The sequence below is a fragment of the Pleurodeles waltl genome, chromosome 10 (assembly GCF_031143425.1).
Source record: "Pleurodeles waltl isolate 20211129_DDA chromosome 10, aPleWal1.hap1.20221129, whole genome shotgun sequence".
Classification (NCBI taxonomy): Eukaryota; Metazoa; Chordata; class Amphibia; order Caudata; family Salamandridae; genus Pleurodeles; species Pleurodeles waltl.
In genome coordinates this window covers 153,621,947-153,637,530 of record NC_090449.1, presented here as the reverse complement: position 1 = coordinate 153,637,530, position 15,584 = coordinate 153,621,947, and the positions used below count along the sequence as shown (strand labels likewise).

The window sequence follows — 15,584 nt, the reverse complement described above, 5'->3', positions numbered from 1 at the left end:
ATCCTGCATCACTGGTGGTGGTCTGAAGTAGTCCTCTTGACCTCTCTGCCAGTTGTCAAACTTTGATGGAGATAAGCCCTTGCCTTCCCACTCAGTACAGTACTCAGTACAGGTTGGCAGGGACCTCTGGGAGCATCTGAATGTCCAGGTTAGGCAGGTAACGTCACAGCCCCCTCCTGATAGGTGGTCACCTGGCTAGATGACCAATCCCCCTTTCAGGGCTATTTAGGGTCTCTCTCTTGGGTGGGTCCAAGATTTGTGTGCCAGAATCTTCTCTGTGAGATCTAATTTAAAAAAGCAGGGAAGTAACACTGGGGCAAAACCACAGAGGTGTGAGAACACTTTTTGGTAAAATAAAAGTAAGGGGATAATGTGTAAATTCAGAGTAGGGACTTTAAAACACTAGAAACAGAAGAACATTAAATCACAAAAAATGCCTCAGTTTGTGGTCCTCAGCTAAATGAAACAACCTTTTAAAGGATCTGTCCCACTAACCACATGCAACAATTATGGTGTCAAACTTGCTGAAATTCAAAAAGAGGTCGGGTTTTCGCATTTTAAAATCCTAAAGTGGCATAATGATGACATCAGTGGAGATGGCATGATGCAGACTTCCACCATATGGTATGGAACTGCCCTGTCATTACTCGCTTTTGGTTCCGAGTTGCGCCAGACCTAGAACGCACGTTGGGAAGGCACCAGTTACACACTGTAAACAAATGCCTTCTTGGATTCTACGTCCAGAAACCCGAAAAGAAAGTCTGCAATAGATTCCTTGACTTGCAGCATTAAGCATTGCCCGTAAAGATATCACTCAACACTGGAAATATCCCCATGGCCCCCCAGTTAGTAAGTGGTGAGTGGAGGAGGAGAAATGGGCATCTGCTGAAGGTCCTATGCTGTGTGCAGATACATAGAGGGGTGCGGAAGAACCCATTGCGGAGCCGGGGGGGGGGGGGTGGAGGGGCGGTAGTGAGCAGCTTTAAGAAATACGAGGCCTAGGCAGTACCTGCCTGTCCTCCCCTATGCTTGATACCCTGGAATAGTTGAGTGGAACAGCAGTGATCAGATCGGCTGCATCCCTGGAGTCAACACTGGCGGGCTGAGCCATCCCCGATGTGAGCTCGCATAGAGCCTCCCTCCTGGTGGACCCCCCAGTCTCCTTCCATCTCCTAGTACCGGTACGGGAGCGCAATAGTGCATATGTACGGCTAACAGGGCAGTTATTACTGGGCAAGATTTGTCTTTTGTTCTTGTTTGCTGTTCATTTCTTCTTTGACTTCAGGGGTGCCTGCTTTCTTAGGGCTTCGGGCCACGCCCTTTCTACTTTCTGCATAATTGTACTTGTGTTTGCATTGCCCTCCTTACCACTAATTTTTAAAGAAACACTTTTACAAATGAGTGTTAAAGATGGCAGTACAAAGCCAGTTCCTGTCTGGCTGTCGCTCTCTGACCCTTGCAAGAGCCAGGCAGCCACGAGCTATTTACAAGCATACGCGCTAGTGTGCACGCATTTGGCGTCATGTACGTAATTTAAGTTTAGGGTTTACCTGCATCCAGCCCGGGCCTGCCGATTTAAGGGTTTTCCGGGACCACCCCTTGATGAGGTACAGAAGGGTCACTTTTTTTATGGCACCCCCGGGTGCTTTGGGCTTAACCCCTATACAGCTCCCGCGGTATGCCAGTCCTGCTGCTTGTATGACGTAAACTGTCTCACTGCGCATGATCAGGTTGTGCTGGAGCTTATTTTTGTATTGCTGAAGCCACTGCCTCTCTAAATCATTTACAGCCCTGCTAATTTATCCACCACCCTCAAATATGCTTTCTTGGACTCCAGTCCACAAAGCCTTACTTCCTAAACTAATCTCACCATCCTTGGTGACTTCAGTACTTGATTACGCATGCTTTCTCGCGTCTACTTTCACCACGTGGAAACTCTAGGCCTCTGAAGCAGACTGGCCAGCAAGCGAAGAACCATGACCTGACCTGGCCCGAGCGCCTAGCCCTTAGCGGTGCACCCTGCGTCTTGCCCACGGGTAAGCCCTTTTGGTAGACCTTGCCCCCGAGAGTCCTCCTGGAATTGCTCATGGACAGATAGCCCCAAGAGGTGCACACCCAGCCTGCAGGCTCCCGTTTGATGGCAGATGCTGGCAGGTACCTGGTGGGTGGATGGAGCCAGTAGTCTAAAGGGTGTGAGGCAGGTGTGCTGTAGGTTGTCTCATAATCGTAAAGCACAGATACTGTTTAAGGTGATGATCCCCGAAGGTCTCAATATGTCGGCGATTGTTGAACGCCCTTGAGAGGTGCATGTTTTAACTGCCAGGGTAGTATTTAAAGGCATACTGACTTCCAATAATGAAATATAGTATTTTTTAACATGCTGAAGCATTTTATTTAAGTGCATTACATTATTACACTGCTGCTACTCGCAGTGTAACAATTTAATTCATTAAAGTGAAATGCTTTCACATGTTAAAAAAATACTGTATTTATTTAACATTCACAATCGTTTCCCTTAGGTGCTTTGTATTGTGTAGTACAATGAGTGGCATTTATTAGAAGTGATAAGTCATTTTTGCCCTTAACACCACTGGTAGGATGACATGCCAGTGAAGGTTGAGAGACACGTGACTCATCATATTCACCATATAAGTGGGCTGGGTTGCGATCAGAGATGGGACAACACTGTGGTTTACTAGAAACTGCTAGATAGGTTTTAGTACAGCTAGAGAGATTTATTTTAATTTCCAGGTGCTCTATCAATCACGGTTTCACCGCTTGATCCCAAGCATCTGCTGCATTTCACTGTGCCTCTTCATCGTTTATCACCACCTTTGATTTGATGTTGCCCACGAAAACATAATGTAATGATAAAAGGCCAAAGAGGTAGAGTCAAATAAAGCAATTGCCTAGGATTGCACAATTTGGTCAAGCGAGGAAACCGGGATTGATGCCTGGTTTCCCGATTTCACGCTGTGCAATTCAGCCTCTAGAGGGATATTTTTAAATATAAAACATTCTTGGACCACCCCGCCCCCCACTTCATTATGATGCCAGAAATAAATGGATACACAAGTCAGTATCATCTGCTACTAATGTCTCCTAGGTTATCATACATGAAGAAACATTACAGTCTTGTACCTAATCTACAAGAGAGATTTTTGAATAGTGCTCATCTTGAAGTATATCAAAGTATTAAAAAATGCGAGGATAAAGGACAAGGAGGCAGTAAAATAAGTTTGTTCTCTACTATCACACAATTTAGACGACCAGAAAAGCTGGGTTTGGCCCCAGTTTCACATTGTGCAATTCTGCCATTAGATGAGTTTCTCTGTCTTGTTCACATTTTACCCTACATAGGATGATGCCAAAGCCTCTCGTCTGTATCCACACATTTGGTGACACACCAGAAATTGTAGCTAGTATTTTATGAATTTTCCTTTAACAGTGCCTGCAACAACACTTATTGTCGATTTGTTATAGAAATTGTGCTGGAAAATGCCTAATTTTACACTAAGGCCCTCATTACGAACATGGTTGTCTGGGCTGCCATGCCGGCAGTGGAGGTAAATACCGTCACCGGAATGGCGGTCCAGACCGCCATATAATAAACGTGGCAGAACCGCCACTTCTGTAACTCTGCCACCACCAGGCTTCCACCACCAGGCAAGCAGCGCTGCCTGCCGGATAATTTGTCAGGTTCCTCCAGCATTTCCCTGGCGGTTTACCCTGCAAGGGAAAGGCTGGCAGAATGGGTAAAGCGGGGCCCTCATGCACAGGCCCATCGTGCATTTCACTGTGCGTTTTATGGGCACTGAAATGCACGACGGGTGCTGCTACACCTGCCGTACTGCTACATTGCGCTTGCTAATGTTCAGGCCCTGCATTCAGCTCGGCTGGCTGGCGAAAGCACAGTTTCTGCCAGCCGGCCCAGCTGAATGATCTTTATGTGGCCGCAGGGGGGGGGGGTGATGGGTGGGGGGGAGGGGTTCTGCGCGCTGGCAGTCTTTTGTTGACCGCCAGCGCTGTACTCGGTGGGCTTTCCCGCCGAGTTCATAATGAGGGCCTAAGTTTTTTGGGGTGTGAACACCAATGAATACCCCTTTGAAAAGTCCAGCAAGCTCGCTAACCTCACATGCCAAATTTCATTTAATCATCTTACACCCCACCTTTTTCAAACTGCACCAACCACCACTGTTTGACATGTCTGTACATGGTGAACATGGGAATGATCCACAAGCTGTGCTGAAGGTAACGTTATAGCTGATTCTGTGACATTAATCCTATGCACTTATGATGAAGATGATTACTAACACTGACATATGTGGAGATGTGGAGCGGTGACTGTGACTGTCAATTGAATCGGTATTTCTATGAGACGCCCACCGTCATTGCAACATACGAATGTACACAACAGTGTATATTGTGTTTTTGTCTCGAACGTCAATAAAGAAAAAAAAAAAAAATCAAGGGAAATAGCTTGACATGGTCACCAGTGGTAATATTATAACATGGACTTTGGTGTTTTCTGCTTAATAGTTGATTTACCACACTTGCCACATAATTCACCATCTGCTGCATAATTGTTATATTTCAACAAAAAACATTGTTCTGGCTCAAAGAGATGTGGCACACTGGCAGAAAGTCTGCAAATTTTAACTGGTAACGTTTCAGCTGCTGATTTTGTCAGTTGTTAAACAAGTACAAATGAGGTGAACAGTTGCTCAGGCTAATGTTTCTCAAAACGACAAGCTATTAAAATAATACATAATTTGCTGTACTATGCCTCATAATTTGCCGTTACAGGATTCAAAATTCAGTCAACTCTGCTGCATAATTTTTCTTCTATTGCTGGAAAACTGCAAACTTGCGTTTCCCCCCAGACATTGTAAAATGCAATTAGCCTGCTCTTATCTGTATGGAATTAACAGTGAGGCCCGACCTCCAGTGAAAGGAGCTCATATGTCGTGCAAACAGCATAGCAGGTGGCTGGCATTGCCTCCACCTGGCATCACTGCACCTGCTCCAGGGAGTAAGAAATAAGTTGAGAAAGAACCGTTTTTTTTCAACCTTTAGAACTGGCACTGGATTTTTGCAATTTCCACTAGTGGCAGTGAGTATTATATGTGATTGTAAAAATACGTTTTTATCAGTCACGTCTCTTGTCCTGATTTTTCATTGAAAAAATCCGTGCAATGTGGTTGTTGTAGTCGTTTATGTTCAGCCAATTGGACACGTCTGTTAATTTGCAGAAATAAATCCCTGTGTAGGAAATTGCTTTGGGAGAGGATCTTGTTCATCCTACGTCAGCTTCAATAACCTGGAGAAATGTACGGTTAAATATCACAATATTTCCAGCCTCAGACTGCCCTCTAAAATGCACTGCTATCTGGTACTTCGTGTCTGTTGAGGTGAATTCGTTTGTTACAAGAAGTACTAGACCCGCAGGTAGTCTGTGTCCTTACCCACCACCAGACGTAGATGCCACACTTGTCTGTCATCGCCCAGAAACACCCGCACACACCCATCTCCTTTTATTCATCCACTTTGAGGGCTCCGACTAATGCTTCACCCACGCCCCTAAAAAGCACCCCCCCAAATCGTTAATGAGAACACATCTGAGTGCAGGGCATCATGTGTGAAGCACTGGTCAACGTTCAGTGGTCTCCCCTCTACTTTGAGGGAGAAGAGAATGTAGGGACTAGTTCTCAGGTGTTTCTATTACTGTGAGTGTGAATATGACCTGGGTATGAGATACTATTGACAGGTCCGTCCTTCTCTTCTCTTGAGTTGACTCCATCACTCAGTGGTTTTTGAGCTGATTGTACTTTGTTAAAACGCTTAGTACACACTGCATTGCGCAGTGCATGGGTCAAAATGTTCCCACTTTGTGTTTCCATGTCTTTCCTTTTATGTGAGCATCCTCTCGGTCATTTGTAAATAGGGTTTGTGATTATATGTGTGATGTCGTTTATTAAAACTGTGAAAACTACTTGTGCTTCTGATTAGCATATCAATTTTTGATCATTGCCCGATCACTGCAGATACTACAGAGAAAGTGGTATGTCCAAAGTCAGAGGTGTTCACAAAACAAGTGTGCAATTCGGTTGTATAGGTCTTTGGTTCCAAATGCCAGTTTTTAGGACCAAGTCCAGATCGTCGGAGACATCCTCAATAGGAGATGTAGACCCTCACCCAACTAAGTGGCAAACTTCATTATCAGGTCTGCTATTCTTTGGGCAGGCGCTGCAATGCTCAACGGGACCCTCAAGGCTCTTCTTTACTGAAGGCCCTTCCTGTGCCCATGGTCAGGGGAATGCCTTGCCACCAGCAGTTAGCCTTCATACAGCAGGACAGCAAGGAGTAGTAGGATGGGTTTGGTTTAAAATTAACTGCTGGATGATTCTAGGTGCATTGTGTGACACATTTTTGCATTTGGAACAATCCTTCAAATTGTAGAGCAGCTGCAGACGAACTGTGTGCCGCCTTTCTTCGGAAACGCGAAAGAAATGTGTTTATAAAATACGCGGTGGCGCGCGCATTGAGACTAGCACCGTTGACGGTCTGGTGCAGAAAGGAAACGCTGAGTTCAAGTGTATATATATATATATATATATATATATATATATATAAATATAAATAATAACTATGCTAGTATTACTATTGTCAGCAGACCTGTGCCACTCAGGAGGTGGAGATGGAACATCTCCCGAAACAATGTAGCTTGCTGGAGTGATCGTCAAGAGGAGTCTAAATGGGCTATGCCCCAGACATTTATACTGCTTTTATGGATCCCCTTAGGAGCCAAAATGAAGGACATGTGCGAGGCGGGCTCCTGAGTGATATGTGCACGTGGGAAAATTCCGATTTTGTTCAATGTACTTTAAGGCCCCAAACGGCTCTACAGTAGATAAGATGTTAGTAAAAAGTGGCAGCCGGGTCAGTAAGGTACAACAAAGTGTCATTGGCATAAGAGATAATGCTGACTGAGCCGGTTCCTATGCCACTGGGGTTGGATTTAAGTAACATGATTCAGGACAGGAGCAAATAGCATAGGTGACAACGCACATCGTTGGCCAGCCCCAAAGCATTGTGATATGATGTGTTGGTGACCATCTCGTACTGCAAATCACTCGACGTCAGCAACGTAGAACCCACTTTCAGGAATTGCAAAGCACAGAACAAAGATACCCAGTTTACTGAGCAAGTCAATCGCCTTTTCTGTGTCTAAAGTAGCTATCCATAGTGTGAAGATAGATTCAGTTGTCGAGGTGGACTGCGTACAGTTTTTGTAATTTAAGAGCACTTACACGACCCAGGATGAAGCCAGACTGGACATCAGAGATTAGTTTGGTTGGAGCATGATGTAGCCAGTTAACCGGCACCAATGCAAATATTTTGACACCAGAATTCATTAGTTGTATAGGGAAGTATAATTTGCACCCTGAGGGGGTTTTTGGTTTTAAAATCTGGTTAAACGGTTATTGGATCGCATTGAAACCTCTGTTGTGCCTGCTCTTTTAGCCTTCAAATTAGTTTTGCCTGGAATCCTTTGTGAGCCGGCCACTTGTCTACCACCGTGCTGTCTTTTGCATTCCCAAGCGCCTGATTCAAGTGTCATCATGTTTTTTTTTCTCATTTCATTGTGCAAGTAGTAATACTTGCACCACTGTTTTTTTTATCCATGCACAATTACAAATAATGAAAATGCATAGCCATGTTCAGTGCAACCACTGGCAAAGCCAATCGGTTTCACCTGTTAAAAATGAGTATGGAGCGATTGGCTTTGCCAATTCTTATTTCATTCGACAGGCAAAACAAAATAAGAAAGTCTCAACAATTCTAATAGATCTGGGGTTTGGCTGCCAACCTTTGACCTTTTTCTGTGCTTGATTTGTTATGGGTTATGTAAAATGTTACTGCTGGGTGAGCTGCCACGCCCTCACTATCATTAAAAAATACAAGCTAAAAGCAAAAAAAATGTTGGTTTCAAAAAGCACACATTGCCAAAATAAATACTTTGTGTACATATGTACTCCCTGTGCAAGAGCAGAATGTCATCACTCAGTGAAGTTAGCCAATGGCTGAAGTGAGATGACCCTCAGCCCCTTGTTGTGTGCTGTAATGGGGCCAGAAGGTCGCTCTCTGAAAGCTCCTATAAGTGAGTTTATTATAAATATAATTTTTGTAAAATCAAAGGACTTGTCTCACGTCGGAATTAAAAATGGCATACTCATCCATCTTGACAAGACTAGATGTGGTTTAGCACCTATGGCTGCTGACCTTGGAACCCGGGCACAGGTTCGAATCCCAGTCTTAGCATTTGGTTCAACGCAGTGTGTATACTTTTACCAGTTTCCGTGGTCCCAAGGAAACTGGAATAATAAAACAGATGTAGAAACCATTTTTAGTTTTCATTTGCATCACAGGAAAAGATGATTCATATTTGTGCAAAGAATTGGTACATTTGGGCTTAAAACTAACATACCCTGAAGAAATAGTTTAGGCATTCATGGGTGGCTGAAACTTTTAACAAAGGATGAAGAACACAAGGAGAAAGCCTCGACTTTGTGAAGTACTGGCCCTCAAGTCATGGCACTGAGTGCATTTCTTTTTAGGTACATGAATACAGGGAAAATGCTGTCACTCGTAGTGCAAGAAACCAGCGGATGAAGTGAGGTGGCCAGTGGTAAAGTGGGTGAATCAAACTCTTAAGGATATTTGAAGAGGCCAGTGGACGAAGAGGGATGAAACAAAGCTTCTTTATGTGTGTGTTTTATATTTATGATGTTTTTGATCAAATGAGCTGATGAGTTGCTAAAGCTGTCTAAAGGCCAGACCTAAAAATACTACAGCATAGACCTATCCCCAACTTCAAATGTGAGTGGAGTATAACAGGAAACAAACTGCAAAATCACAAACATGCTAAAAACCTACTCAAACCCATTATAAGCTCACACACAGCCAAGAGACTACTGAGCTGTCCAATGAGCAGCAGCAAAAGAGTAAGATACTAGGGCACAGATTTAAGAGGGCCTAGCACCATTCCAACGCCACATTAGCTTAATTTTATTATGCTAATGTGGTGTCGGAAGGCCAAAAACACCACGCCATATTTACAAAGTGGTGCAATGCTTGCATTGCACCACTTTGTACCCCTTGAGCCACATTATGCCAGAGCCAGACATAATATATGCAAGGCAGGCGTTCCGGCGCTAAGGGGGGAGTGCGAAAAATGGCGCAAAGAAATCTAAGAGATTTCTTTGCATTATTTTTATCGCCTTTTTTAACGCCTGCTAAGAGCAGGCGTTAAGGGGGCTCCCATTGCTTTTAATGAGGCTCTGGGTGCCTTGCAGGATTAGCGTCAACATTTTTTACACTAATCCTGCAAAGTGCCGGACTATCGTAAAAAATTATAATGCTAGTACCACTGATTACCACCATGGTGCGCCGTATTTTAAATATGGCTCACACATGCTAGTGTTAGGCGGCGCTAAGTGGTGCAAGAAAGGTGGCACTGCACTAGGTGCAGTGCCACTTTTCATAAATCTGCCCCTAGGTGTTCTGTTCTTCCTATATATAAAATGACTTTGGAATTTTGGTGATGTTCTTAATTCCCTTGTTTAGGTTTCGTTCCGATGAGTGCAGTAAAGTGAGTAGCCTTTTTTACTTTGATCTCTTTCCCAATCGTGTATCACAAACAATCACCGAAGATTAGGGTTCCAGATAATCTGTAGAGTGATGATGTTTCATGGATGTTTTGACACCGTTTATTGTATCATCCACTAGATGGCCCACATCCAATCCGCTTAAAGAAATTGTCTCCTGGTAACTTTGTTCTGCACCAAGTGATGGTTTAACTCACCCAGTGAACTAGTTACCATTGCAAACAAGTATTAGCAAAGCCCGTAGGTCAATTTTCTGCAGAGATGTTTGTGTGAAACTTTATTAAGGAATTGTTTTAAATTGGTGGCCCTTGTGGCACATGTTCAAATAGGTGCAGGCAGCCATCTTGGAATGGGAGGTGTAATAAAGTTTTACATAAACCATTCAAAGATAGCCAGTTGTATACATACTCACAGCACTTCCTTGAACAAAAATTTGTATTAGGTTCTGCGACTGTAATTCAAGAGGACCTCCCCACGGTTCTTTCACATGTACAAGTGAGGGTGGCACTCTTGGAATTGTTTACTACCCAAATTTCCAATTTAGCGTCTGCTTGCAGTATGCTTGTGGCATGTGGTGCACTACAGGCAGCTGCCAGGGACCCGTAGCAGTGCATGGAGTGCTGTTGCGCACTCACACAAACGAAAAATATCAGAAATGGGGGAAAAGGGTTTAAAAAAAATGAAACTTCAAGTTTTGCCTGAACAGACATTGTGGTATGTTATTCCTTGCAGAACTGCACAGAGGACAGAGATATGCCTGGCCCCTTCTACTTTGGCAGCTTAAATGAAAATCGTGTGCACACAGAGATTATAGCTTGGTTCTGTATACTGAGTAATGAGATACTTCTTGGTGCACTTTGGATACACATCTGTACATCTCATCTCTTCTGGGCGGGGTTCCACACAGATGGGGCTGCTCCAAACGGGATTTAGATGTGTCTGGATTTATTTTCATCTTCATGGCCAGTGTTAGCATGTATTGCTCTTTGGGGGTTTAAATTGTGACTGAATTCTGTTATTATACACAGTAGTCTGAATTTGATTGCATATTCTACCAGAAGCCAATGGAATGATCCGAGGATCTCAGTCGGTGGTGTTAAATGGACTCCCAGGGGAGTGACTTCATTCTAATCGGTGCAGGAATTAAACAGTGTTTGGACAATACAATCTTCCAAGTATGTAGATGTGCAGCTAAGAATAGTAAGTGTGTACTAGGTGTCAATATTCTGGATTCAATATTTTTGTAGGTCGATATAGACAACTCAACAGTGTTGTAGAACACAATTTATAACCTTTTGTGCTGTACAACAAGGTGACAGCACTAGCTTATATTAGCGCAATATGAAAAAAGCAGAATAAACCTAAGTTGTTTGCATTCTCTTTTCAGATATGCTGCAGCTCATCAACCAGGAGAATGATTTCCCTGGCCTTTTTGATGCCCCCTTCATGACTGGCAGTGCGCCCATGCACCAAGAACCCAGGCCGCTGCAGGGTCTCTCAGGACCAGGCACCCTGGACTCCTCCCTTGACAGCATTTTGGGGAGCACCAATCCTTCACCTGTGGTCCCTGTGAAGGTTTATCAGTCATCAATGGCAAGTTTCCAAACACCGCCACAGCAGCAGCAGTCCACCTCTCCTCCGCAACTTGTGAGCATGCCTCCCGCAAGGCCCCCATCCCTTCAAGTCAAAGACGAACCCATGCAGACGTCTGCCGCACCCCAGCCGCCACCAATTTTGCAGGCACCAGCTATTCAACAAGCACATCTGCAGCAAAAACAGCAACATAAACCGGTGCAACAGCAACAACCGGATCAGTTGAAGCAGGTGCAGCACCAGCAGCAATTGCAACATCAACTACCACAGCAGCCACCGCCACAGCAACAACAGCCACAGCAACAACAGCCACCAATGCAGCTACAGCAGGGTGTGCTCCTGGGCCATAACTTCATACCTACGTCTCACTCGCAGTTTCCACCTCAAGCTGTATTGAGCTACAAGAACCAGAATGGCTTCACAGGTAAGGACTGGCTGCGTGCATTTGAAAATGTTGCTTCGGAGGTAATTTAGCGGGTGTGGAAGGACATGAATGGGAATGTCACTCACTCAGTAAGTGACCAAATAGACAGAATGCGCGTACTGATCCTAAAAACACAGGTTACCTTTTCGATGCTAGTAGTGGCCAAGTACTGGAAGACTGATTGATGGTACTTCACCCGTGTCTATGTAGGAGGAACCAAAGAGCGTTTAGCCACAACGTACATATATATTTAAGTGGGTTATCGGGGTAAAATATTGTTGGAAGCTTTTTTTTAATAGAATAACATACACACAGATTCCATTAAAATATTCGTATTCTTTGTTAATTTGAATATGTATAGAAATCATTAAACAATAGCAACAGAAAACATTAATTCATAACACAACACATGAGGCAAAAATTGTAAAAGCAAACAAATGCTTCCCCAAGACACTGGCTATTGAGCTAGAGGTCACGTCTCTCATAGTAGCTTTACATTAAACATGAAGGCGTATTAAAACGAAGACAGAGAAATATCTGCTTTTACATATCTACGATATAGAAAAGAGGGTCCGAGGTAGTGACCTCATATGTAGTTTTAGTATTGTTTGCCAATAATGGAAGTTAAAATATTTGTAGTATGATTTAATATATTATGTGTAACGGTGGAATAGATCCGTGGTAATATGAAGAATGCAGGCTTGAGTATATATTTACAGTTTGACAGACAGGGTAAAAACGTAGCAGGTTACCCGTCCGCTGTATTACATGTAGTCAAAGGCACTCTCTATATTGTGGACGGGACATCCGCCACGTTGTAGTAGAGTTGCATGTACACCGGACTCTGAACAAGGCCCTAAGTATTTGGCATAAACACGGTTGATGGACCTATCATGGCTCGCTTTAAAAAACATATACCAACGATTTGGGCCATGTATTCTCAGCCTTATATGGTGGACGGTACATCTGCCACGTTGTAGTAGAGTTGCATGTACACCGGACTCTAAAAAAGGCCCTAAGTATTTGGCACAAACGCGGTTGATGGACCTATCATGGCTCGCTTTAAAAAACATATACCACTGATTTGGGCCATGTATTCTCAGCCTTATTTTTGCAACTTGTTCATTATATCATTACAGTGTGTCGAGGCTCACTTCATTGCACATCTTATATTCTCAGCACTTTATTGCTTTATAAAATAATTGCACAAAGCTTTTTAAACCTATTAAAATAATTGTAAGAAGCTTATCAAACTTTTGACCTTTTGTTTTGGGTAAATTTTAAATTAGGATATTAATCCACAAGATGGCACAAGGAAAAGGTAGAAAAAATGCTGTCCTACGTAGTGGATTGTAGGTTAGATTAGAATTAACTCCAGTGTGGGCAATTGTGCTATGAAGTAATATATGTATAATGTAACTTTGACTTTCTTGCAGTGCATGCAGTCCGTGGACTCTGCTAACTTGGCAATAGGAAGTTTAACCAAGGTTGAAAATGTCCTATGCATTTGTGCATTTCACACTGGATTAATGAGGTAGATCTCAATATTGTGTTCGAGTGGATTTTATATAATTTATATTTGGCAGATATTCCTCCACTCTCAATAGGGTGCCCCCCTTCTCTTCCCTTGCAATATAAAATGAAGCACACTGGCCAATTCAAACCAATTTAGTCACTGGTCAACTTTCTGTATGTTCCAATATTTTGCTTATTTTTTAGTTGGTTAAGGAGATCACGATTTTGGATATCTTTATTCTATAGCATGCGGTAGGAACATCACCAGTAATTGCTAACGGTTTGAAGACTGTTAATTTCACTCACTAGTAAATTAGTGGTCTGGGCCGCTCTTTGTTAGTGTGGAAGCCACCTTCTAGCCACGCTAAGGGCTAATATACAAGTCCCTTGCACCAAGGCAGCGTCATTTTGTTTTTTACGCTATGGCTGGAGCAAACAGGACCCCACACAGCGCCGCATTTACAAACTTGTGCATGGGACCATTGCACGCGTTTGTAAAGCCTTGCGCCACATTATACCTGCGCCAGGTATAATGTATGCAAGGCAGGCGTCCCCCGCAAAAGGGACTGCAGAAATGGCGCAGTGAAATCTACAAGATTTCACTGTGTCTTCACAGTGTCATTTTGTTAACGCCTGCTCAGGGCAGGCATTAAAGTGACACTGTGCTGTTTACAATGAGGCGGCCCCAAGCATTACTGGACTAGCGTCAAACTTTTTGCAGCTAGTACATCAACGCTAAGGTTTAGCGCCACAGCTGTGTCAGAATTTCCGACGCAGCTGTAGACACTGCGTCATGGAGCACTGTATCGTAAATACAGCGCCACTATGGCATTGTTAGGGGCACGTAGGGCAGCGCAAAAAATTGGCTCCTTGATCACGAAGCGCCAGTTGCTTGTAAATAACTCTCTAAGGACTCTGACCGTACCAAAGAATAGCATTTAATTGTGCTGATGGTAGTCATACGTCTTTACCTACAAGTGTAGGCGTGCCTTTTATGTTTTAATATCTTCTGTTGTAGGCCGGACTACATTGCTTTTAAAAGGTCAGTAAATTCTGTAGTAGGCTGAAATTAGGTATTTCATATGGCAGACATTTTGTCATGCAGTAGATTTACTTGACAATATAGTGTTTAATACAGGCCTACTTCACTTGTATTTACATATTTTTTGCAGATACTTGACCATTTGAATTGTAGGCAGATAAAGTGCTTGCCCCTGAATTTAATGAGTTTGTTTTTGGCCAAGTGGCGACACCGAGGTTAGGACCCAGGTTTCAGGTCTCAAGACCAGCCATTTGGCCACATCAGGTAGGCAGCATTTGCTACAGTCTTGCTGTCCCCTCTTATTTTAACTGTAAAACATTTTTGAAACACTTGCATTTCAATCAGATTGTGTGCATTCATTCTCATATTCAGGCTATTGAAGTGTTGCACCACTAATAATATGTTTGATGAGCCCTCGGTTATTAACAATCCCGATTTCATTTCACCTATGAAATGCTTCCTTTTATCTTACATAATGCCATTAGTAATGCCAGTCCAGAACCCTGAGATGCACCGGTTGCATCATCAATCAGCAGCATTATGTATGGGCCGGTCATTGCCTTTACGTCAGTATCATGGGGTCCCAAAATCACCAGCTCCCATATGTGAGAAATTGAGAATCCAGGGTTATTCTGTACGTGATATTGTAGCTTCAATCGTGAACATGTCTTCTATTCTTAAAGGTTCGTAACTCATCAAGTACAGTGCTTAATTTGAGCCGGTGGTTTCCGGTGCGGGGCACCAGCACTTATTTTTGCGGGCCGGCTCTTAGTTTTCTGCATAAGGCTTTTACTGCGAGCTAAAGACACATATGGGAAATGTGGAGGAAGAGACAAACGAAAAAGCTTCACAAAGGGAGAAAAGCCTCCCTTAGCACTGAATCAGTACGAAAGAGGTCATGCTAGGACAGACCCAAAGCAAAGACCATTCTGCTTGTCTCAGCTAATTTAGAGGACTTGTCCCTGCCTCTTCACAAAATACCAGGTAGCGGAAATTTTTGACATTGCTGATTGCAGCTTGGGTCGTAAAGGTATGGTCAACTGACCCTTATTTGTTGGATGTGTTGTTTAGCAGATGACAAAAAACATGCCGATCCAGACAGACCTAAAAGAACAGTGCAGGGAAGATTCAGAGTAAACTGGGCCGAAGGTCCACTTTTGTGGTTGACCTCTTCTTTTTCAGCCACAGCCCCCTTGATGCATATATAACATGCTTACTTTCTCACTCACCCTGTGACTACTGCCCTCGGTAGGAAATCCTCACTGAGAAGAAAGATCAAGAGATCATGAATGGAGAAGGTGAAGGCCCTTCCTCTCCACAGCACAGTGAATGTGTGAATATT

General features: G+C 43.5%; 1 protein-coding gene across 7 annotated transcripts in view; it reads left to right on the top strand.

Annotated features, from left to right (window-relative positions):
• Positions 1–15,584, top strand: part of SREBF1 (sterol regulatory element binding transcription factor 1) — an 82,851-nt gene that overhangs the window by 19,410 nt on the left and 47,857 nt on the right. For all 7 annotated transcript variants that reach the window (XM_069210073.1, XM_069210072.1, XM_069210074.1 and 4 more), the window contains exon 2: positions 11,056–11,685. In XM_069210073.1, the coding sequence (XP_069066174.1) occupies positions 11,056–11,685 (630 nt within the window). The remainder of the gene's footprint in view (positions 1–11,055; positions 11,686–15,584) is intronic.